The sequence below is a fragment of the Calcarisporiella thermophila genome (assembly GCF_041956535.1).
Source record: "Calcarisporiella thermophila strain CBS 279.70 unplaced genomic scaffold VTP21scaffold_10, whole genome shotgun sequence".
Lineage (NCBI taxonomy): Eukaryota > Fungi > Calcarisporiellomycota > Calcarisporiellomycetes > Calcarisporiellales > Calcarisporiellaceae > Calcarisporiella > Calcarisporiella thermophila.
This window is the reverse complement of record NW_027192200.1, coordinates 473959-496412: the sequence shown is the minus strand read 5'-3', so window position 1 is coordinate 496412 and position 22454 is coordinate 473959. Positions and strand designations below refer to the sequence as shown.

Here is a 22454-nt window from a genome sequence, read left to right as displayed (position 1 = left end):
TCTAGTTATAACTGCATCAATATACGAAAGCACTTATATAACCTAAGCAATTCTAATGAAGTAGGTGAAAATGAACACCTGACCTTTTATATTTCCAATGACAAAGGTGGGTGGTATATTATTCACAATGGCCTCTTCTCGGTTGCAAGAGTTTATTAGTTTGTTGAATCTACAATATTATTGTCTAACTTGGGCTAGTCACTGGCCAATCAAACTACAGAATCTATTGAGAGGATTTAAGTAGAAATCAAATTTCCAATCCCTTCGTTGAAAACCCAACGCGAAATGGCGGACAAAGTTGTTAAGGTGAAATCCTAGTTCTCTTTCCGGATGCAAAATTATGCTTACTAAATCACAAAATTTCCATACAAAAGGTGGCCAATATCTCCTCGCTAGTCACCGAACCCATTCTCCGAGGTCTCTTCGGCTTCCTTGGAGAGATCCGAGATCTCAAGCTCTATAACAGGTTGAGTAGATCTTGAGTTTTTCTTGCTTTCGAAATGGCGGATTTTAACATGTAATCTTTTCGCTAGTCAACATGATGGGCTGAAAGAGTGCACGATTGAATTCCAAACACCCGCTGCCGCAACTACTGCTCTTCATCTATCCGGGCTTGAATTGGGTGATCGTCTTATTGTTGTAACTGCCACGACATCCATTGCCCCCTCAGGGACCACGGCCAGTCAGAGTGCATCCGGGGGAAATCAGGCACCCATAAATCCTGTGCTTCCGCTAGCGCATTATGATCCCGCTAAAGCTGAGGAAATCGCTCGCACAGTATATATTGGAAATCTTTCGAGCTCATTACCCGAGGAGGAGATTATACGATTCTTCTCGAACTGTGGCCCGGTTGCTTATTTGAAAATGAGTGGAGATGCAACACAGCCCACAAGATTCGCATTCATGGAGTTTGCAACCCTGGAGGGTGCGCGCGCAGCGATGGAAATGACCGGCACTATACTAGCTGATCGACCCATCAAGTAAGTAAATACTGTTGACCCACTTTCGCGCATTAATACCTAATTGATTCTACTCCTATGGTCATCAGGGTGAACCACTCAAAAAATCCTATCTCCAAACCCCAGCCCAACTTTAGTTCACCTGCAGCTTCTGAAGCAATGCGCCGCGTCCGCGAAGCTCAGCAACGCATTTCCAACAAGATCGTGACACACACTCCTTCACCCCCGCCGTCCGGAGAGAACGGCCGCCGACGCTCCTCTAGAGATAGAGATGACCGTGATTATTCAGAGGAGCGCAGGCGCCGGAAGCGTCGCGCTCGGTCGCATTCCCGATCTCGGACACGATCTCCATCACGGTCAAGAACACCGCCTCGATCCAGAAGTCGAGACCATGACCGACGAAGGGAGCACGAATCAAGAAGAAGACGCAGGAGTCGGTCTCGCTCCTCTGGTATATTTTTTAGAGGTCCCAGTTATGTTTTATTGAATATTAACTATTGAACTTTATGCAATGTTTAGATCGTTATCGTTCTTCACGCCGAAGATCACGTTCTAGAGATCGAAGTCCAGGCTATGAACGGGACCGAGATCGCACTCGCGACAGACGTGATCGGGAGAGAGATCGTGATAGAGACAGGAGTAAAGAAGCGGATAGAAGCAAGGATAAGGAGAGAGATCGGGAGAGAGATCGAGAGAAAGATCGAGAGAGAGATCGTGATAGAGACAGAAGTAAAGAGACAGACAGAAGCAAGGATAAGGATAGGGATCGAGAGAAAGACCGAGAGAGAGATCGTGAAAGAGATCGTGAGAGAGACCGTGACAGAGCAAGAAGTAAAGAAGCAGATAGAGGCAGGGAAAAAGAAAGGGATAGGGATCGCGAAAAGCGACATAGAGACCGGGATCCGGAACCCGAGCATGGCAAAAACAATGATCGAGGTGAGCTTTTACAATCTATCTTTCATATTCCTATTATAAATATTCATGATCACCATTTTGAAAAATATAGAGATGAAGGATGCCGCTTGATGGTGAAGCGGCTAAAAAACAACACAAAATAGGACAGTGATGGTGCATCCAATGCATTTTATGTTTCTCGGTTCGTAATAAACCCTATTTTAATCAAATGACAAGAAAAAAACAATAAAGAAATAGGCATAACTGCCTACGGTTGGAAATTAAATAATCTTAGACTAAATTAAGGGCAAGATTGGCCTTAGGGTGATGGATCGAGTGGCATCGTAGAATATTATAATATAAACTGTAAAGAAATTGGTTAACGGTTTATTTTTAAATGAACGAGATAGAATCTTAAAAAGCTTTCTCATTCTTGTTTCTGTCTATGACCCCCATTTCTTTAGAACGTCGCTCTAAGTTATAATGTTGATTCTCCTTCTTCTATTTTTCCATTCCCTCTTCCCTTCGTCTCTCGGCTACGTTGTCCCCACTCAAGAGCAGGAGAATTTCAGCGGACACCAGGTAGTTTCAGTAACCGTTCGCAGCCAAGAAGAGCTTGGTCTCCTCTCGCAAATTATATCCGTAAGTTCCCTTTCTTTTCCAAATCTCTATGCTCTCTTAGAAGTAGCATTGACTCCGAGAGCTTTGAACCACCTCGTCATCCGTAGCAAAATCACCTTGATCCATGGACAGAGCTCAAACTAGGCACCGTGGATGTCCGAATCCCTCCCAATCTCAACCACAAGGTGCTCTTTGACCCACTCCCCACACCTCAAGTCAAGATTGCCGATGTTCAACAACTCATTAACCAGCAGCAAAATCGCATTGCCGCTGCCGGAAAATCCATGCGCGCTAGCTTCTTTGATCATTTTCCTACCTATGCGGAAACCATTAAATTTTTGCACGAAATGCATGAGAAATATCCGCATATGACGGAACTAATCAACATAGGTAAAACCTATGAGGGCAAGGATATGATAGGGATCCGCATGTGGGGCCGTAATGGTCTACGGAGAAGATTTGTCTTGCATGGAGGACAGCACGCGAGAGAGTGGATAACTGTCGTAAATTCTTTGATTTTGATGTGCCCACTCAGAACCAAGGAAACTCGTCAGTCTCTAACAAGCTTCTGTTTTACACTAGTCCACTGTCAATTACATCATCCATTCGTTGCTGTCTCAGCACAACAAAGACGATAACTCGACTTCCCTGCTGGATCTTTTTGAGGTGACGGCCATCCCGGTCATGAACGTCGATGGCTATATCTATACCCACACGCACAACCGTCTTGTGAGAACCAGAACTTCTAACTAGCCCCTTAGATGAAAATCGCTTTAAAACTGATGAATATATTTGCATAGTGGCGAAAGAATAGACAGCCTAATGAGAACTCCAAATGCGATGGAGTAGACTTGAATAGAAATTGGGTATATAGGCTTTTTTTATTTGCTTAAATGGCACGAATCACAAAAATATTCATTCTTATATTCGACACAGGGCGAATTCTTTGGCGGAGAAGGCTCATCAGAGGACCCATGCGATGAAAGTATGTGTTTCAAACAGCTTCGCTTCCCTCAGCTTATTATCTCATTCTATCCCGAATTATTCTCTTGTTATAGCCTATCGAGGTCCAAAGGAATTTTCGGCACCAGAAACAAAAGCCATGGCGAATTTCCTAAAGTCCAAGGAGTTTGTATCCTATATTGACGTCCATTCTTATAGCCAATTGTGTAGGTTATGAATTTTTGTTAAAAAAATATTGACAGAAGCCTCATTTTTGGTTGTTTGTAGGGATGTGGCCATACGGGGGGCGATGCAAAAAAGTTCCTCCAAACAACTCGAAACTCACAGAGGCAGCAAAAGCAGGAGTTAATGCATTGAAGAAAGTCCATGGTACTTCGTACAAGATGGGCCCGGTATGCACGACAATATACCCTGCCAGTGGAAGCGCTGTGGATTGGGCATACGAAGGCACATTTTGAATAATTATTGAACACTTCAATGCATTTTGCTAATCATGTTCAGTTATTATGCTTATAGTTGCTGATATTCCCTACTCTTATTCCATCGAACTAAGAGACACGGGGCATTATGGTTTTCTGGCTCCACCCGAAGAAATTGTACCAACTGGGGAAGAGACGCTCGCGGGAATTGAGGCTATGTTAGAGGAGATCATTGATCAAATTCATAAATCCAAAGGATCAGGAAAAGCGGAAGATCCAATGGACGACGAGGATGAGGGTGATGCAGGTATTGTGGTCGACATAGAGGATGAAATAGAAGATGAGGTGGAAGATGTAGTGGAGGATGTGGTCGATGACGGCGGGGGGATGGGGGAAGAGAGTGAAGAAGACATTAGAGAACAATAGGGGAGAAAATCCAATCGTCGAGAATACCAATCTGACCCAAGGCATCGAGTTGTCAATATAGAAATAATTCCTGAAATGGTAATCAGTTAGCCTCCTTTTGGCTCCCAGGGCCACAGCAAATAAGTGAAGGAGTCTCAGAGTTAAAAATAAATCTAAGCCATTGATGTGAAGGAATACTATATTATTTTGAACATTTCAGTTTGAACCTCATAACACCCATCGGTTGCTTTCACAAGCACTTACATACATATATACATTCTTCGTATATCATATGTCAGCGATGGCGGTACGCAACAGATATTTACAAATCGCCATCATCCTCATTGGCTTTCTTCTCATAGCCAATGTTCTCTACTATCGTGCATCCAGCAACTTAATAGGTAATCGCAAGAGAGAAAATTAGCCATTGCTCATGAATGCTCTATTAACATCTTTACGTCAGGATACCTTCATCATGAGCCAACATCAGATTATTGCCAGAGTGGGCGATGTGAAGCAGTGGGCGATAATGCCGACCTTGAACCGATTCATTCGTCTGGGCCCGCTTTCACGATCGTCTCGGCAGCAAGTATGGGCCACTTCTGTGAGATGGAAGCATTTATTTATTCGGTCAAAGATGCATCCGACATCCTCGAGCCAAATCAACGGCCACGCTTCGTCATTTACGATTTAGGGCTACTTCCTGAACAGGTTGAAATATTGATGAATCTGCGTGAGAAAGGCGTTATTTCTGAATATGTTGCATTTAACTTTTCCAATTATCCGGCTTTTTGGGACTTGGAGGCGACCCCTCGTGGCGAGTATGCTTGGAAAGCGGGAATAATTAACGAAATGGCGGATAGATATGGAGGGCTTGTGGTGTGGATGGACGCCGGAGATATGCCATCGGCCGACTTTTTGCGCACGATTCCAGCTATCTTAAGAAGAAAGGGATTCTTCTCTTCGCAATCAGCAGGTACCATGCGAGATTTTACACACCCAGGGATGTTTGAGTATTTCCATGAGAATCCGGAGCATTTTGCAAAAAAGCCCAACTGTAATGGTGCCGTCCTTGGATTTGACGCAGAAAACGCAAACGTTATGGAAAAGTTGCTGCGACCTTGGCTTGCATGCGCAAAAGTGCACGAGTGCATAGCGCCTCGTGGCAGCAATCGGTAATTCGCTTTTTTTTTTTGATAGATATGCCCTGAAGAACATGCTTCCTAATCTATGCCATTTGCATGCTTAGTGAAAATCATCGCCAGGATCAAGCTGTACTTACCTATCTTGTGGTGAAGAACGAGGATACCTATCATTTCAAGTGCCAGGGCACTCCTGCGACCTTTGGAGTGGCAACCCACCAAGATCGATTTTGTGCACCGCGACTCCGGGATCGCAAGGCAAAAGGCCAATTATACTCACCATCCAGCATCGACTTGCCAAAGTGGACAAAGCTTAATCGACAGCACTTGAAAGAGAAGGAGATGGAGCGAAAAGCCCGGGAGCAGCAAGAGAATGCGGAAAGAGCAGAGAAAGAGCGGGAGGAGAAAGAGAAAAATCTTGAGATTATGGAGGCCGAGATGATGAAGTAGATACGAGTGTATAACGGATATATTCCATTGCTTGCCTTGAGTTTTTTTTATTCATTTCTAATTTTGAAATTCATTTTTGTAATCACTCTAGATCGCTATTTTCTTTTGAAAAGTGTATATATTATTGGAATAAGAATTTCTTAAAGGGATTATTGCAACTTCTTTGGAAGGAATCCTATATCAGCATATTCTTCCATGTTAATGAGTGGGGGCTACTCCTGTGGGCCAGAAAGTGAAGGATAACACCTCATCCAACTCAAACCATGTTCAGTCTGGCTGGGTTTATAATATTTTCTAAAAATTCGATATAAATACTAGTTGAGTAAAATCGTTCCATTTGCTCAACCAGACACTACAGCGGATTACGCAACTATTTGAGACTAGACGAGAAATATTGCAGAAAGTTATATATGACATAACGGATGCGCTCGGGGAGGTGAAGAATACGATAGTCACACCAAATGAGTTGGAAGTGGATCAAATTCCTGTTTGTCAAAAATAGTAAGCTTTATAACTCATGAATCGCATACGCTTTTTTATGTGTGTGTATACCATTTTATGCTTAATTTATTAGTTTATACTCCTTCTTGTGCAAACAATATCTTGTTGAGGGATACCTCAGTCAAGAACAATAATAAGCAAAAGCCACCCCTCCCCCCCAGAAGGCCGAGTTTTCTCCATTAAAGGGCTGTTCACACCACCAGATAAGTCTTTATTTAAGTAAAAAGAGAAATGGTTATCTGAGCAGCAAATTAATGAAAGATTTTGAGTGGGAATTAATTCATATCATATCATAATCTATCAATAATATTGCATATCAATGATGTGAAATATTATTGATACATTCTGCAATTAGCGAGATTGGGATTTTTTTAAGGGTGTAACATAGACAACGATATCCGGTTCACAGGCAATTGCTCTTTCTTTCAATTGTCCAGTTTCAGCTATCGCTGCTCTTACTCTTTTTTTAATGCTGTCGCAGTTGGGAGATCCTTTCAAGGCTGCAGCTGCAACTGCGGGAGGAACAGGTTCATTCTCTTCTATGCAAACTACAGCATCTGCAACGGCGAGGACGCGGGTGACGGATTGAGGAGTAATTTCGCATGAGTGCCTTTTTAAGCGGCCGACAATGGGCCGTATAGCCTCATGTTCCTTTGCTTGAGAGGACGTGGCAAAATATAACAGCATAAAAGCTATGAGAGTGGCAGTTGATTTCATTATGGATGTGCAAAATTCAAATCAAGATAAAGTTTGTAATATGCCAAAATTGAATAAGAAGGGTGGGGAAGAAAGAGAGAGCTAGGTGAACCAGATTATATATAGTTGACGGAAAGACGGTTGCCTATTTTGATAATTTTTTACCTATAATTTGAATATCCCAGCAAACCCCCTGTAGAATATGGAGGAGAATATTGTTGAAAATATATACGACACTGAGCTTGTAAAAGTTTTATTATTACATGACGCCAATGTTTAAAAAAGAAAAACTATAATGCCGGGGGGTTAAAATTGAGAAGTGTCGAAATGCTGTTTTAGAAGAGGACATTTTTGTATACCGTTTTCACAAATCGTGAAATGTCCTCTAGTACACTAATACCCAGTGTGTCCTCTCTTTGCATTATATATAGCACGCGTCCGTTCCGGCATACTTGCATAATGCTTGCTAACCTTTAGACTAAGCCTAAAAAATGTATTTCAACTCTTATATCAAATTCGCCCCCGGGTTTTAGTTTCTCTGCTTTAAACATGTCTTGCACGTATTCCTAAAAGCAGTGTAGATCGAAAAAGATATTTTCAATAATATTTCCGCCCATTCTTTTACGGTAGTTATTCATTGTTTTAGTTCACATAAATAATGCGTCATATTACTGCAACAATTTTTCGGCAAACCGTATATTATAAGGTATGAAGGAAAAAGTTTATTTTGGAAGAGGCTTTATGGTTGATTGTTCTGATGGTTTATTTTACGCTCCATTGATTTTGAATCTAGCGAAAATAAAAGGTGGTAAAGTGGCAATGTGTTTAAATGCCATGGAGAGAGATGCAGAATTCAGGTCTGAAATTAAAACTACTGATTAATTGTTGCTCAAAAAGACTTGGAATCCAGCGAAAGAGGATTAACCTACCTGGCAAAGTGTATCTGGGGGAAGCTGCAGAAATTGGGTTAGGATCGAGTTTAGAGATTTACAGCACTTAGAAGACATTCGATTGAAATATAGCTTCATAACTCTGGCTTCTGAAGGGAATATAATAAACCAAGGCGGGGAACATGGACCATATAGCCAAATATAAATGGCAATACTGTGTCTCATCCATCGCATCAGCTTCCTTTTAGAAATACGATATTAGATTTCAAAAATACTTCTCCTATTTATAATGGATGGTAATATGAATCCAAAAGGCATACGCGCGCTCTCGATCCGGCAGATGCACTGAGAGTTAGCGGCCTCTCAACTCAACTGGCCCCACTTGTGTAGACTGTATAGGTTAATCCTTCACCTATTTCAATTGAAAGAACTTCAAAAGTTGAATGAAAAATGAATTCTTTTAGGTTTATATTTTCATATTCAATTCGTATAAAGAAGGGTAAATATTTATTCATGATTTTGAGGCTGTTGCTTTAGTACGCAGCACTACACAAGGGAGTCTGCCTGACAGCCGTAAAAAACAGAGGAAATAAAACAATATTTGATAGACAATTCGAGCTCAATAAAAAAAATAGGTAGAGGGAAGGTCAAGTCGATTCTCTTTCTCTTAGTTCTGTTGAGCATCGCGTCTACTTTTGGTCGATCAAGTGTATGTGATCGCATAGGCTATTTAGTATGGGTTCAAGCTCGCTCGCTTACGAGTGAGCTGCTAGCAGAGGAGGCAAGGTGAAAGCGTTGCTAAGGAGGCTCGCAGCGGTGGTTCAGGAAGCTCTGCCAGCTATCAAAGGGACCTTGCCCGCATATTTTACAGGTGTTGCGCTCATTCATTATGGTTGAGGAATGCAAAGATGGAACGTGAATGGAAGAACAAGTGTACTCCAGAAAGAGTCAGCAAGCGTCTCTGGGCGAACGGGAGAGAAGAGGATGGAAAAACAGAACAAGTTGAGTTTTTAAAATTTCTCTCTCCAAAGAATCTTGGTGCCAGAAACGCTTGGCCCCTTGGTGTCAGATTGCCATATTTGTTCGATTTCTGAAACATGCTGGAATATTCTTCCATCCTCTACAAATGGATCGGATTGGTTTTTGCCGAAATCACGGGTATACGTGAGGGAAGCGTGTTACAAAATTTATTGTTAGCCAACTTCTTCGGTAGCAAAATGGCTGAATAAGCAAAGGACACGAGTGGTTTTGGGCGGGCTTCTCTCATTTGGGCCGCGTACAAATGGCAGAGGCGGCAGCAGAGGGAAGAAGGCAGGTCCCTTAGGGACCGGGACAGTGGCCACGCGTTGGAGGTAATCAGAGGGAGACCGCTGAAACAACTCCGGGTGGTTAGAGCGGCACGCAGCGGTGGTTGAGGAATTCTTGCCAGGAAGCAAAGGGTCCTTGGCCGCATTGTTTGCAAGTGTTGCGTTCATTCATTTTGGCTAGGCGCTGGATGGAGAAACAAAGAGAAGAAAACTAAAAACAGGTTCTCTTTTCGCAACGGGCTGTTTCCCATTTATTCACTTCCTCGCGAGGCTTGTGCCGTCCTCGGAATTTTCGGTATCGGACTCGAGCGGTAATTTTTTTCACGCTTGCCAAGCCGGTTTAATTCGCGCTCTCCACACCCCTCTAGCCTTTAGTCAGAAACTTACACATGGGTTGTACGCATGGCGGATATCAAAGATTTTTGGGCATCGTTAAATGAAAGGAAGCCGGTGATAATGAGAATAGATAAACCGATTAGGCTAAAGCAAATTACTCGATTCGGTGCTTCGGAATCTTAGACCACGTTTTCTAAACGAGGCGCAGAACTCTAATCAATTCTCAATGGATCCTTGCATTTGCCCACCCCAATTCCCGCCACAAATACATTTAAAAATATCTGGCCCGAAACCATTATGCGGACCACCCCCCCTAAATTTGTAAGGAATTTCTCGATTGCTGTCCTACGAAGTGGGCTCTCAAGCGCTCTAGGCGCTTGCCAAGCCAACCCTATGCTCGCCTGTTCAAAGAGGCGATAATCATCGAGATTGTATGCGACCGCCACTTGATTTCGATATGGTTATAATATAAAATTAGAAAGTACGGTTTCTGGGTGGAAGCCGGCTTAGAAGATGTCGGCGTTCTACTAGGGCGGAGAGCCTGGCTAGCCACGGCGAAAGGAATGGTGTCAATTCAAACCGCTACACTTAAGGATTTCTTGGTGAATACTAGACCCGTGGTAGTATAGTTCAATATCCCCGCTGGGCTAAGAGAGTAGGATAATGATTCCTAGTGGTCCACTAATATTAGTCGAGCAACGAGAGGTGGATTAAGCCATGTGGTTCGTTCGTGGAACAAATCTCAAAAATAACGCTCTATTCCCTTGTCCTATTCCTTTTATTGAATTGTATCAGCTGGCACCCTCAGAGGAGGCGTGATGATAGAAGCTGATGAAAGAACCAGTTCGACTTTTCGCATCAAGAGACAAAAACTAGCTACATATTATTACTCGAAAATGAGAAATGTCTACAGCAGAATTAGATAAAGAAAATAAATAATCCAAGAAGATTCATTAGATTAAAGTTTTGGAATGGCCATGCTCTCCAGCTCTCGAAGCCTCAAGTCGTTCTGAGGGTTGCGGAGCCTGCTGTGACGATAGCCGTAGACGCCATAAACGATCAAGCCCAGTCCCCTGGAGTAGAAAGCAAAGAAGAGATGCAGTCGTTAGCTAGGTGCAGCTTGATACAGGAGGGAGAGGGAGAGGGGGGTAGAAGACACGTACATCCACGCGAATACTCGGTAAATAGTGGCCCTATCCGCAAGGGCGATCAGTATGATTGAGCTGACAATCCCCATCAGAGGGAAGATGATCCACGTTCCTTTAGGCCCCGGTATTTTAAATCGGCGTGGCAAGTCCGGTTTCGTAAAGCGAAGCACAATGATCCCTATGTGGACGAAAATAAAGGCCATAAGTGTACCAACGCTGGTCATGTTCCCAAGAAGATCGATGGGAAGAGTGGCGCCCAACGCTGCAGAAACCAATCCGCTGACCAGGGTAGCAACCCAAGGCGTACGAAAGCGGGGATGGACGCGCGCGAATACTCGTGGAAGAAGGCCATCATGCGCCATGGCATAGAAGATACGGGACTGGGCAAGAAGGCCAATCGTCATAGTGCTGGTGATGCCCGCGAGAGCGCCCAACGAGACAACAATCTATCCAATAGGGGAACGCGGGTGCAAAGTGCATTCATTAAGATCAATTAGAAATGACAAAAAATCCGTCATTTTCTTTATCTTCTCCAGTACCGTTAGCCAGGGCATTCCGGTTGCCGCGGTGGCCGTTGCAATGGGTGCCGGGTCATTTTTATACTTGTAGTATGGAACCACGCCGTTCATAATCAACGAGGTCAAAATGTAGAGGACGGTGGAAATGAACAGTGACATGCAAATGCCGATGGGGATGTCTCGTTGCGGATTTCTGGCCTCCTGCCCCGCAGTGGAAACGGCATCGAATCCGAGATAGGAGAAAATGACAATGGACGCCGCCGCAAAGATGCCTGAAACGCCGAAATGTCGCCTATTAAAAAATTAGAATTGGAGATATGAGGGTCATCCGGCTGGAATATAGGGCTCCTACCAGTCTCCACCTTCATTCGGCGGGACAAATGGCTGTATTGATCATCAAATGGAGAAGCTTAGATCACGTCGATTTGGAAGATATGAAAGATCAACCCTCCCAAACCACCCGCTCACCTGAAAATTACTAGGATTCACCCACTTTGCGGCGGTGCAGATGAAGAGCACTATAACGGTGAGTTTAATGATTACAATGGTGTTGATGAAAACCTTGGATTGACGGATCCCCAGGATGAGGATGGTAGTCAACGTCGCCACAATCACAATCCCGGGTATGTTAATGTATCCCTCAGTACGATTGAATTGCTGCAGCTTCTCGTCCCACGAGAGAGGGGGGTCGGTAAACCGGTGATCTACCTATAAATGGGGTACTGGGTGTTAAGAGAGAGGTGGGGGGTTTTCCCTATGCGGACATGTGCATTACATGGACTCCAAACGATTCAATAAACTTTGCAAAGTATTGACTCCATCCGACGGCCACAGTGGACACTCCAAATCTACCAGCGAGAGTTCAGATTTAGCCTCGCTCTCGTCGGGTATGCTTTTCACTGTTCTCTACTTACAAATACTCGATCATTAAATCCCATCCTAACGTGGACATGCCAAAATTAGCACATGCTTGGTGACCAACGGTTCTTTCTAGCTAATCATCAACGCCTACCAATAATCCACGCAATTCCCTCGCCCAGGGTCGCATATGCATAAGTATAGGCACTGCCTGCCACCGGGATCATACACGCCATCTCGCTGTAGCTCATAGCGACAAAGATGCAGGCGAAACCGGCGATGAGAAAGGAAATGACTATGGCTGGCCCCGAATTCTCAGCCGCGGCGTGTCCTACAGCCCGTCACACGGATACAAGATTGAGCAAAACAGCAGGAAGAAGGGGAAATAAAATCCAATGGGCAAGATAAGGCTCAGATTTCGTACCACTAATAATGAATATCCCAGTCCCTATTACGTTTGCGATGCCAATGGACGTGAGGTCAAGAGCATTCAGGTCACGCTTAAGAGTATTCCTCTCCGCTCCCGTCTCATTCCTGATGCGGTCGATAGGCTTGCGTGAGCAAAGGCTGTGTAGGAACTGCCTTGCAGGAGCCTGGCCAGCGACATTGGGGTCGGTGGCAAGTCCCTGCGAATCGGCCTCAGGTTTTTCGAATGAGAAATGCGAGTATTCGGCAGTCTTCTGTTGCTGCGATTCCGACATCCTAGAGTTCAAACAAGCGAGTACGGAGTGAGAGAGGGGAAAAAGAAAAGGGCTGGCGAATGGTGATGAGACGGTAGTGGCAATGAGAATGCAAGTGTGGAGAAATTTTTTTGGGCCAAAAACATTCGCTGGATTGTTACTCAGTCGTGTGATCATCTCTCGATACTTTAGGATAGGAGACAAATTGTGCAGGGAGTAACCTGCTCTAACCTTAAATTTTCGGAATAACTTGCGAAAAGCCCTGCGGACCGAACCCTTTTCTGGATATGTGCCAGACAGCCTCAGTCTTAGGCCATAAGGAATGTGGACATTCAAATCATTGGACGATGTTTTGAATTAGTTTTCAAGCAAGTTTATCCATTCACGAAAGAGTAGTAAAGTAAAGGAGTCATTTACGCATCCTCTTATATCCTGTGGCCAGCATGGATGAATGTGTGGCCATTTGCATGCCGACAGCGCAATGCAGCATTTCAATGATTCATAGGTGCAATTGCCATTCTCCTTCAATAATAGCTCCTGTTCAGGAGCGTTCAGGAAAGTTGTTGCAACAGTGGAATTTATATATTTACAAGTGGCAGATGCTATTTTACAACAAGGACCGCTTCATCTGTTCCAATCGTTCGATGACGCCTTTCCGTCGCATTCCCTTGGCTACGGTGAGAAGGGAAGTTGTTAGGCCTTTTTTCTGCTCTTTTGTGTAAGAGACAGTGGCCTCAATCTGGGAGAGTTTCGACAGTATATCGGCTTCATTGTAACCTTCAAGATGAATGATAGAGTCAATCTCCGATAGATTCAATAGGGCAGGCTGGGGGCAGCACTGGTCAACTTACTTTTGGCATCCGCCTTGATCATCTTCAAGAGCAAGCTCTTCAGCTCGTTTACCGATTCTTTCATAGTGGGGCCAGTAGGCTGCGGTTGCGGCTGAGGCTTGGCAGGTTTGGGTTTTGTAGCCGTAGAGGCCAAAGGTGTCTCTTTCTTCGATTCCATTGCGGTGGAAGATATTTTTCGTTGCCTAGCTTCGGTCGTCGCCGCGGCCTGTTTACTCTCTGCCGACGCTGGTTTTGGTGACATGGGCCTCCGTGTGGGAGATTTGGGCAAAGCCGTTCGAATTAATGGCGATTTCACTTGCTTTTCAAGGGATGGAGCGCCTGCAGGGGCGGGGGAAGATACAGGCTTGTCGGGCACATTATTATTAGAAGCTGGGACAACCACGCCAGGTGCGGGAGACCCCAACCGGGGAGTCGAGTGGCCACTGTGAGGAGATTTTGGATGGAGCCCAATACGCGGTCGCTGTAGAAGGATAAAGGGAAACAAGATGAATTAAATCGAACATGTTCAAATAAAGGAATCAAACAGACTTTGGTAGCGGAATTAGTTTCCTCTTCTGTTTCAACTTTTCTTTTCAGTTCCAAATCAGTGACACCACGCGGTGCTGGTGATTTTCCTGATGGTGCTGGCGATTTGGAAGCGCTACTCTCTCTGGAGTCAGTAGTGGATCTAGATCTCGTTTGGGGTTCTATATATGCACATAGAATTGGATAGGCAGTGGGAATGGATTTGGTTAACACGAGAATATATAATCCCAAGTTCAATCACTATTCACCTTCATTCAAAACAGCCGCCTCTATTTCTCCCTGTGTACTGGAGAGCTCGCCAGTATTTTGCCATAAATCACTGAATAGAATGCGTTTCATCTCATTCAGGGTTGGGATAAGCTCGTGGCGGGGTATATCGAACGCATTGCTCCAGTGTCGAGGCAACTGTCGATGGCAATCAAGGTAAGAAACGCAAGTAAATAGAAGCAATAGCGGGACATTACCTGTAATGTGCGTGGACGTGCATGATGTCCCGAGCTTGTTCCATCTTGCGCTCGAGCATCCATCAACCAGCGATCAGTATTTCTTTAATACGATGAGATACAATATCGGCAAGAGTTCCAACTTTAGAGAATTCACTGAGCCGTCAAAATCGCTCAAGCCCAATTTAGTCACCTCGAATTGATTTGAGAATATTTTGGGAAAAGGACTTCAGCATGGAAGGGCTATCTAATATAAAATATTTTACGAAAAATTCAAGCACACCATTACAAACATATGAATGCAGGAGAAAGTAATAGACAGAAGAGGAGGAAAGAAGAGAAAAAAAAACAAATATAGAATAAAGGATCCGCAAAGTATCAAAGATGGAAAATATATGAAGGCCAAGCAATCACTTCTTCTGGCTTTGAACCACAATGGGGACAATTATGACGATTAAAAGAATAATGATAGCAGCAATGATTAATAGCCTCATTTTCATATCTAAAGAGGAGGGTGGCCACACAATTCAACGTTAAATTCAGGCAAGAATCACGATGAAAGAGATCGATTTACATACCTTTCCACCACATGCGTTTCCTCACTTGATTTGCGCCCCTTCGGAAATGGGTTGCAGTGCTGGAGAGATCCTCTGTCTTACCACGCAGATCATCGAGTCTCTCGCCACGCTCCATAACCTGTACTTAATCTTGTTAGAGAGACAGCCACCCAGAGATGGGACAAACATCGGATGACTTGCCTTGTTCACATTTTGTTGCATAATGCCCACCACCTCTTGCACCTGCTCCTGAATGTGACCGATTTTGGGGTTGGGTTGCGAGGGCGAGGAATTGGGAACGTATGGATCGTAGGGTTGGTTTGACCTGTTGCGAGGATTTAAAAAGAAAAAAAAGAAGCGATGAGTTCAAATTGTTTACATTCAACCGCGACCATCCGTTCCATCACGCAGCCACCTTCGATTGGTACTTACATTTTCAAAAGTACAGGAATAAGTTATTGATTTGACGGCGTAATCCGATGAATTCGTATTTCTTGTCAAAGATTATGGGCCAATTTAAAAATGGATGTAGGTTATAACGGAATATTCGCTGCCCCATTCTTTTTAATAAAAACCCTTTCCATTGGGCAGATGTGATGACGTATACCCACATTTTTCAAATGTATTTACCTTTTTCCCTTAGGGCATGGAATTTTTTCGAGAATAGAATGGGGAGAAGCCAAAAAAAAAAGGGGGAGAGGGGGGAGCCTCCCTCGCCATTGATAGGAGCTTGTATTATTGGAGGCGATAGGCGAAGGGTTAGGTACGCTTCGATATATTTTTAATTTGTTGAGTATTGTCTTGGGCTTATCGTGGTTGAGGCTCATTCTGAAAGGACAATGGAGGATTAATGGGAAAATTCTAATAAAGGCTAAAAATCGAAATGGTGGCAATAATGTGCAAATATAGCAAATAATCTTCAACAATGAGACTTTAAGTCGCGACTCGCTTACACAACATTCAGTTCTTCGCCTTTTTTAAAAAAATAAAAAAAGGGGGGGAAGATAAACCATATATTCCTGCTCTACTCACACTTCACCCCATCTTTCTCACCCCCGTCATTAAGAGTGTCCATGTCACCGTTCCATATTGCATGACATACACGCAACATTGTTAGCATTGATATTTCTTTCGCTGGTTCCTTCATTTTGTTTTCACCCGTCCACTCATTCCATCATTGAGCATCCTGCATTGCGCAAGATGAGGATTGTGAAAAGGCGAATGTTGGAGAGCCCCTTTCAAGCGGAGCTATGCCAAGGCTGTCGCAATAGGGTGCTCTTCCTCTGGGGGCATAAGCATCGGAAGGGGAGCAGGGACCTCTTTGAAAAGGTGTACAAGCATATCGAGAAAGCAAACAATCGAGGCGGGGAGAGGCAGGCTGTCCGGGACGAAGGCTACGACGAGAACAAAAATAAGGGCCGGGGTGGGGCCGGAGAGCACCGAGAGGAGAAGAATCATGGGGTCAAGAACAAGGAAAAGGAGAAGCTGAGGGCGATCCCCAACGCACCTCCCCATGCTGCAAGAGAGTCGCTCCCCTTGCCTCCTCACGAACATGCCATTGGCCCCACGCCCACCCTCGCATTCCCCCCAAACTCCATCACTCCCCCCTATAACTCCCAAGCATCCCTCAATTCCCTGGTGGCCTCCCCCACCGTGATCCCTCCGCAGAAGCCCGCGCCAGGGCCATCTCCATGGCCCATCATTGGCGGCGTGGCCGGGTCGCTACTGGTGCTTGCGGTGGCGGGATTTTTGATTCGGAAAAAGATGCGGCATAGTGTTCGAGAGCAATGGGTAGAGGACCTAGAGGATTGCCATCCGCCTCCTCCAGGCCCGATGGGTCCCACCAGCCCTCCTCATGACTCCCATCTGATCTACTCGTCGGCGCCGGCCACGCCGCCCGGACAAAAGATGTATCCCCCCAAGCTGCCTCCCATTCACCAAGCCTCTCCCCTGTTCCCCCCATCCTTATATCATCCGCCTCCCCCTCCCGCCATGCCTCCTCCCCAGCCCCCGATGCTGAAACCAGCGTTTTCTCAGCACCCTCGTTCGCCGCCTCCGCATGGTTCTCCCTTCGCTCAGCAGCCCCCTCCCGGCATACCCGCACTGCCCTCGGTCAAGTTCATGCCGGGCGAGAATTATACCGCGATAGGTTACGAGCGTCCCGCTTCGCCGGAATTTGACGTTCTCCACGAGTACGGCACAAGGGGTGGCGGCAGTGGCGGAGAGGAGCCCGATGATCCCTACGGCGGCACCGATGAGCAGCACCTTCCGCCCTATTCAATCCCGCCTGTGCCTCCCATACCGCAGCTAGACCACGGTTTGAACCATGGGCCGGGCAGAGGCAACGGAGGCGATGTTGCATCGCCCGCGGTTCAATATGTGTCCATGCGACCGGAGAAGGACCAGATAATCATTTCATGAGAGCCGAGTCTCTTCTCTCTTTTCGCTTTGAACCTATTTGTTTTTTCTATGTAAATGGATTATCCCTTCAAAACAAGTATCTATATATATACGCATATATATTGGGAATCGTGTTGACTTTGTTTTTATTTGATGAATCATCCCACCTGCAACAGGTCCACGTAAGGACCGGGGAAACTAAATAAACCCTAAATCCGTGAATGGGTTTTTGGCATGCACTCGAGCAGCGTGCTGTGCACTCTGAGGCTAAGCTGGAGGGGGTGAGGGGAGGGGTGCAGCGATTCATGTGTTTTGGGCCGACCCGACCCGTGAGAAACGGGCCAGACAGAGTTCAATCTCCAAATCTCTCCTGAGTTGGAAGCGGCGGGTTAGATAATCAGCTAGATAATCCCGTCCCCAAATGCAACCATTCACGCCTCCCCATAATAATCCGGCCACATGGCCCACGATGCGGGGAGGGGTGTGGGAGAAAATCGGGCGAGGGCGCTGGTCAGGAGCACCAGAGAATGGGAGGGGGGGGGGGGGGAGGGGAGGGGAGGAGCTCGCAGAGTAACGTCAAACATAACAGCCCTAGCTCGAGAGAACGTGATTTCTGGCGAGCACGTGTGCTGCGACCAAGAGGGTTTAATTCTGATCTAGCAGAACCTTATTTGCGAATCGGCACAGCCGAGGCATTTCAGTGTCTTCTGATCTTTTCTCCTGTATACCCCTGAGTTGGACGAGCGTGGAGAAAATGGCAATGCAGCTGTGGCCGGGTCCGATGTAACTGTGCAATCGGAGAAATACTTGAGACGAGAGGCCGGGGGGCCTTGTCAGACTTGTGCTCATTGCAGGGGGAAGCAGGAGGGGAAAGGATCGGGCGGAAACGAGCACGGGGAGGAAACGCGGCCGCGGGCTGTTCAGTTTGCAGTGGAAAGAGTCGAGACGAGGGCCGGTCACAGTCTCGGCCGCGACCTCCGTCGCTCTCCTCTCCCCTCTCTCGTAATGAAGACCGGGCTCTACAGTTTGCAACTTACGTTTGCGGGTCCCGATTATTCGCCGAATTATGGTTTAGGGCGTGGGGGGGCTTTCCAAATCTCTTACCATACGGTTTCGATCACTTTTGGCTGTTCCTCGGATGCGATCGCGCACAAGGAAAATGGAGAGCGCTCTGTAACTGGTCTCGATCACTGCCCCCAATGGCACGTTTCCCAATCGCATCATTGTTTTGTGACCTGGTGTAAGGTTCTCCAAATCCCCCTATTCCTTATACTACAATTCCTAGCGGCGGGATTTCAACCGGCGGCATTTCCTGGGGCGAGCGAGAAGATCATGTCCGGCGGAGGCCTCCAGGCTCCAGCCCGCCTTCTCCGGCCCAGCGAGAGCTAGGCAAGGGGCAATTCGGGGAGTATGCAGCGGCTCGATTTCAGAGCCCAGCGGCCAAGTGGTGCCGAGCGGAGCCGGAATGCCTAGTTTAGGAACTCTGACTACAATTTTCAAGGTTGGATGGGTGCAACCTCTCTACCAGTGGAATCCACCAGCCGCACAGACTTCGCGCGGATTAAAAATAAGAAAATGGTAACCAGAACCTTAATCTTCGTTCATAATCGCCCTGTCGGCTCCTGCTCTCTCTCTCCCTGCCGCTTTCTCTCTCTACACCCTATTTCGCCGCGCTTCCGCTGGTGCTCCTCGGCTTTCGTTACCTTGTTCGGCAGCCCTCACAGCTCATTGCGCAAGCTCATTCCTCGAGCCCTCGCAGCCTAATTCTTCGCCATCCCTTCATTGCTGTCATTGGCATCTCCCCATTTGGCACCAGCCGTTCTGCCAAGCCTTCCTCCGTCGACGCACACCCACCGCCAGGGAGTCTCAGCCCCACTCGTTCCCTCCCTCTCCCCTCCGCTTGCGTTGCCTCTGCCTTCGAATAGCCACGCTATGCAACCACCTCTCGGCCCTGGCCCCAGCTCCGTGGACTTCATGGAATTCAGGGCGGCCTATCTTCGATGCTTCTGGGCCTTGTTTTCGTCGGCGGGCGATGATCTGACCTTTGCCTATCTCTGCCCGTCGCTCCAGCGCTACTCCATCCAGCTCATGGGCCACTCATTTTTCGAGTTCGTACATCCCGACGAGGTGCAGTTCGCAAAGGCGGACATGACCAAGAGCGGCCAGAGCCTGTCTGGGTCGCTGACAAGGTGATTAAGTGTTCTGACATCCCCCCTTCCCCCTCCTAGTGATAATGCTTCTCACCATAACCTTGATCTTCTTCGCTCCCAGATGCCGGCTACGAAACTTCTTCAAGGAGCCCTTGTCGGAGGCAAGGCCTTGCGAGTGGACCGTCATGGATGTGGCCAAGTACACGGTGTGCGACCAGGTGACTTTGATGTTTTTCCACATAGGTAAGTCGTGCGGATGTTCGTCCATTCTCCATCCGATTCGATTCTGATCCTTATCTCTTCATCTCTCTCTTTCCACACAAACTTTCAAAAACAACAGCCGGGGCGTCATATCCCTCTTCTTTCAGCTGCGGGGAGGCCGAGTTTTTTCCAAGAGTAGGCTAAATGTGTTCCCTAGGCGTCCAGCCAAACCATTCACTCTCTTTTCATCTAGGAGATCACCCACATCGTAGAATCTCTGGAACGCGCACAGCTCAACAGCGGCAGGCAAATAGCTCCCCTGCTGCTTGAGGCAAACAATGCACTGCTTGTGACCGACAAGATTCAAATCTTCCAGATACTCTCCGAATCGGGCGAGAAGCTACTTTGCTGGCCGCCCGTCCAAAAGACCTCCTCCTTCCATCGTACCAACGCTCCTGTAGCCGTCGAGTGTTGGCCAGAGGATTTGACCAGACTCGCCAAAGAGATATCTTCTCCCTCGGCTTTCAGCACGAATCGAGCCTATGAAGAGTATCAGGCGCCATGTATGAAGCGTTATACCGCTCGGCAATCTCTAACCTTCCCTCAAGGCACCACGAGGGTCATTGAGGGCATGGCAGTCCGATATGGGGTCCTGACCTTTGCCAGTTTCTTGGTATCGGCTTCGACCAAGCTAGCAACTAAAATCCCGAGTTTGGCTCACCAAGCCCACCCACGGATCAACCCTTCCCCTGCCCCAAGCCTTCCTCCCATCTCTACCTTGTCGTCGCGAGACACCGTCCATGCCTTCTATCCGAGAGATGGCCAATCCACCGGTGCAAAAGCCAGCCAACTTGTGGAGCCGTCGCCTGGATCTCCGATTCCATCCCAGAAGTCTTCGCCAGCTAATCCCATCATACCCTATGCTCGCCGCATCTCCCCCGTTTCCACACTGCCACTTTTTACCCGCACGGATCAAACCGTCGCAGCCCATTCCTCAATGGGAACGGTTTACTCAGAGGCGAAGCCAAGAATAAAGCAGCCGTCCTCAGCTGGGTTCCCCCCTCCCTCGGATCCTCGTTTTACACTCGAGTTCCAACCTCCCTCTCATCGGTCGAGCAAGTCTGCTCCGCCCTCAAAATCGAAATTTTGTGAAAGCTGTGGTACAAGCGCGAGTCCCGAATGGAGACGCGGGCCGACTGGACATAAAACGTGAGTAGCCTCTTTTCAATACACTTAGCCACAATGGGGTTGACCAAATACACGAATCTCGGTCTATAATAGGTTGTGCAACGCATGCGGTCTTCGGTACTCTCGATCCATCGCCCGAGCTGGAAAAGCCGCAGCAGCGGCCTTGGCTTCTCAGACGCAGCCCGCTTACGAATCGCCCCTTCGTACTCACCAACCGGGCCACCATTCAAAAGAGCCGCCCGTGTCGCCGCATTATCGCGACTCGGCAACAAAAGAACTAGGTTTCCACGACAACGAGCCCAGTTCTCGTAAATCCTCCCACCGCTATCGACCGTATCTCTCCCCTATATTGACTCCAACAAGCTCGATGCAGGCTTCGCCCACCCTCCCAAGCGCACCCATGTTTTATAAACCCCTCTCTCCACGCTCAGCTTCACCCTATTATTAAAGGCTAGAAGTCTACTTTTTCTATCGATTCTGTACATATGAAATACCCGCTCTACTCTGATGTCTCTACTATCTCTATTCTTTCTGCATATTTTATTTATACCCTTTCTCTAGTTCTCTTAATGATGATTGTCCTCCTAATATTAATGAATATTACCTAGGTTAATATCCCCTCCCTCCCTCTCCCCCCTTGAATTAAAAAAATCCAAGACCGTATCCGAAAACTATAATATTCTCCTCAAATGAATTTGTCGACGTCACCACTTCTCCCAAAAGTCAAGAGAAGAGTGATCATGGACTCTTTCTTTCCTCAGACAAGAAAGCATCTTCCTGTCTCTCTTTATAGTTTTTTATTTTTTATTTTTTTTGGGTGAGTTTTTCTTTGATTCTTGATTGAATTAGCGCTTTATGTTATTTCCCTTTTGATCCCCTTTCCCCTCCCTGCTCTCCCCCTCTTTTTCGCGGCTTCCTTGCATATATGTCACACAAATATAGCCGGGGAAGAGGATGCTGTTATGAGTGAAGAGGATAAAAGTGATCATGATCTCACATCTCTGTAATGATCTTTAGATCCAAGGATATTTTACGTGTCTTTGTTTACGAACAATCTTGACTCTCACTCCTATTTCCCTTGGTCCCATATTTTTCACATTCACCCCCGATCGATCCTCCCTTTCTCTTTTCTCTCCTTTTTCCTCTTTGATTTGTCGTAGTCTTCATAGCCTCCTCTCCTCCCTTTCTTATTAACATCACGATCCATTTACATTTGAGGTGCTTTCATTGGGAATTATATTCTTTTGTTTTTCTTCCTTAGCTTTTCTTCTATTTTTAATGACTTTTATTTTGTTATCTATTCGAATAATTTCCGCGCGATCTTAACTCTTATCTTTCTATTTCTTTTAGAT

General features: G+C 46.4%; 11 protein-coding genes across 11 annotated transcripts; 6 read left to right on the top strand and 5 right to left on the bottom strand.

Annotated features, from left to right (window-relative positions):
* Window positions 1-285: 285 nt before the first annotated feature.
* VTP21DRAFT_931 (uncharacterized protein) lies at window positions 286-4282 on the top strand (the record flags this gene model as incomplete). Its single annotated transcript, XM_069400253.1, has 15 exons — window positions 286-306; window positions 375-466; window positions 534-980; window positions 1049-1163; window positions 1249-1410; window positions 1479-1895; window positions 2177-2231; window positions 2332-2495; window positions 2582-2977; window positions 3057-3203; window positions 3275-3340; window positions 3411-3459; window positions 3533-3643; window positions 3705-3884; window positions 3954-4282. The coding sequence occupies 15 exons, from the start codon at window positions 286-288 to the stop codon at window positions 4280-4282; spliced, it is 2751 nt and encodes a 916-aa protein (XP_069251820.1).
* Window positions 4283-4562: 280 nt separating this feature from the next.
* Window positions 4563-5853, top strand: VTP21DRAFT_930 (uncharacterized protein; the record flags this gene model as incomplete). Its single annotated transcript, XM_069400242.1, has 3 exons — window positions 4563-4662; window positions 4725-5436; window positions 5511-5853. The coding sequence occupies 3 exons, from the start codon at window positions 4563-4565 to the stop codon at window positions 5851-5853; spliced, it is 1155 nt and encodes a 384-aa protein (XP_069251819.1).
* Window positions 5854-6705: 852 nt separating this feature from the next.
* On the bottom strand, window positions 6706-7071 carry VTP21DRAFT_929 (uncharacterized protein; the record flags this gene model as incomplete). The annotated part of the gene is made up of 1 exon (XM_069400230.1): window positions 6706-7071. One exon carries the CDS (start codon window positions 7069-7071, stop codon window positions 6706-6708), a length of 366 nt encoding a protein of 121 aa, XP_069251818.1.
* Window positions 7072-8233: 1162 nt separating this feature from the next.
* VTP21DRAFT_928 (uncharacterized protein) lies at window positions 8234-9034 on the top strand (the record flags this gene model as incomplete). The annotated part of the gene is made up of 2 exons (XM_069400219.1): window positions 8234-8236; window positions 8714-9034. 2 exons carry the CDS (start codon window positions 8234-8236, stop codon window positions 9032-9034), a joined length of 324 nt encoding a protein of 107 aa, XP_069251817.1.
* A 99-nt stretch (window positions 9035-9133) lies between these two features.
* On the bottom strand, window positions 9134-9415 carry VTP21DRAFT_927 (uncharacterized protein; the record flags this gene model as incomplete). Its single annotated transcript, XM_069400208.1, has 1 exon — window positions 9134-9415. The coding sequence occupies one exon, from the start codon at window positions 9413-9415 to the stop codon at window positions 9134-9136; it is 282 nt and encodes a 93-aa protein (XP_069251816.1).
* A 1126-nt stretch (window positions 9416-10541) lies between these two features.
* On the bottom strand, window positions 10542-12808 carry VTP21DRAFT_926 (uncharacterized protein; the record flags this gene model as incomplete). The annotated part of the gene is made up of 9 exons (XM_069400197.1): window positions 10542-10656; window positions 10747-11177; window positions 11271-11541; window positions 11602-11633; window positions 11718-11957; window positions 12025-12097; window positions 12164-12188; window positions 12262-12438; window positions 12532-12808. The coding sequence occupies 9 exons, from the start codon at window positions 12806-12808 to the stop codon at window positions 10542-10544; spliced, it is 1641 nt and encodes a 546-aa protein (XP_069251815.1).
* A 586-nt stretch (window positions 12809-13394) lies between these two features.
* Window positions 13395-14690, bottom strand: VTP21DRAFT_925 (uncharacterized protein; the record flags this gene model as incomplete). Its single annotated transcript, XM_069400186.1, has 5 exons — window positions 13395-13564; window positions 13639-14098; window positions 14167-14324; window positions 14412-14568; window positions 14628-14690. 5 exons carry the CDS (start codon window positions 14688-14690, stop codon window positions 13395-13397), a joined length of 1008 nt encoding a protein of 335 aa, XP_069251814.1.
* Window positions 14691-15016: 326 nt separating this feature from the next.
* VTP21DRAFT_924 (uncharacterized protein) lies at window positions 15017-15299 on the bottom strand (the record flags this gene model as incomplete). The annotated part of the gene is made up of 2 exons (XM_069400175.1): window positions 15017-15108; window positions 15185-15299. The coding sequence occupies 2 exons, from the start codon at window positions 15297-15299 to the stop codon at window positions 15017-15019; spliced, it is 207 nt and encodes a 68-aa protein (XP_069251813.1).
* Window positions 15300-16363: 1064 nt separating this feature from the next.
* Window positions 16364-17584, top strand: VTP21DRAFT_923 (uncharacterized protein; the record flags this gene model as incomplete). The annotated part of the gene is made up of 1 exon (XM_069400164.1): window positions 16364-17584. The coding sequence occupies one exon, from the start codon at window positions 16364-16366 to the stop codon at window positions 17582-17584; it is 1221 nt and encodes a 406-aa protein (XP_069251812.1).
* A 733-nt stretch (window positions 17585-18317) lies between these two features.
* On the top strand, window positions 18318-18952 carry VTP21DRAFT_922 (uncharacterized protein; the record flags this gene model as incomplete). Its single annotated transcript, XM_069400153.1, has 2 exons — window positions 18318-18346; window positions 18418-18952. 2 exons carry the CDS (start codon window positions 18318-18320, stop codon window positions 18950-18952), a joined length of 564 nt encoding a protein of 187 aa, XP_069251811.1.
* A 543-nt stretch (window positions 18953-19495) lies between these two features.
* On the top strand, window positions 19496-21550 carry VTP21DRAFT_921 (uncharacterized protein; the record flags this gene model as incomplete). Its single annotated transcript, XM_069400142.1, has 5 exons — window positions 19496-19752; window positions 19835-19956; window positions 20054-20109; window positions 20168-21123; window positions 21196-21550. 5 exons carry the CDS (start codon window positions 19496-19498, stop codon window positions 21548-21550), a joined length of 1746 nt encoding a protein of 581 aa, XP_069251810.1.
* Between the last annotated feature and the right edge of the window lie 904 nt (window positions 21551-22454).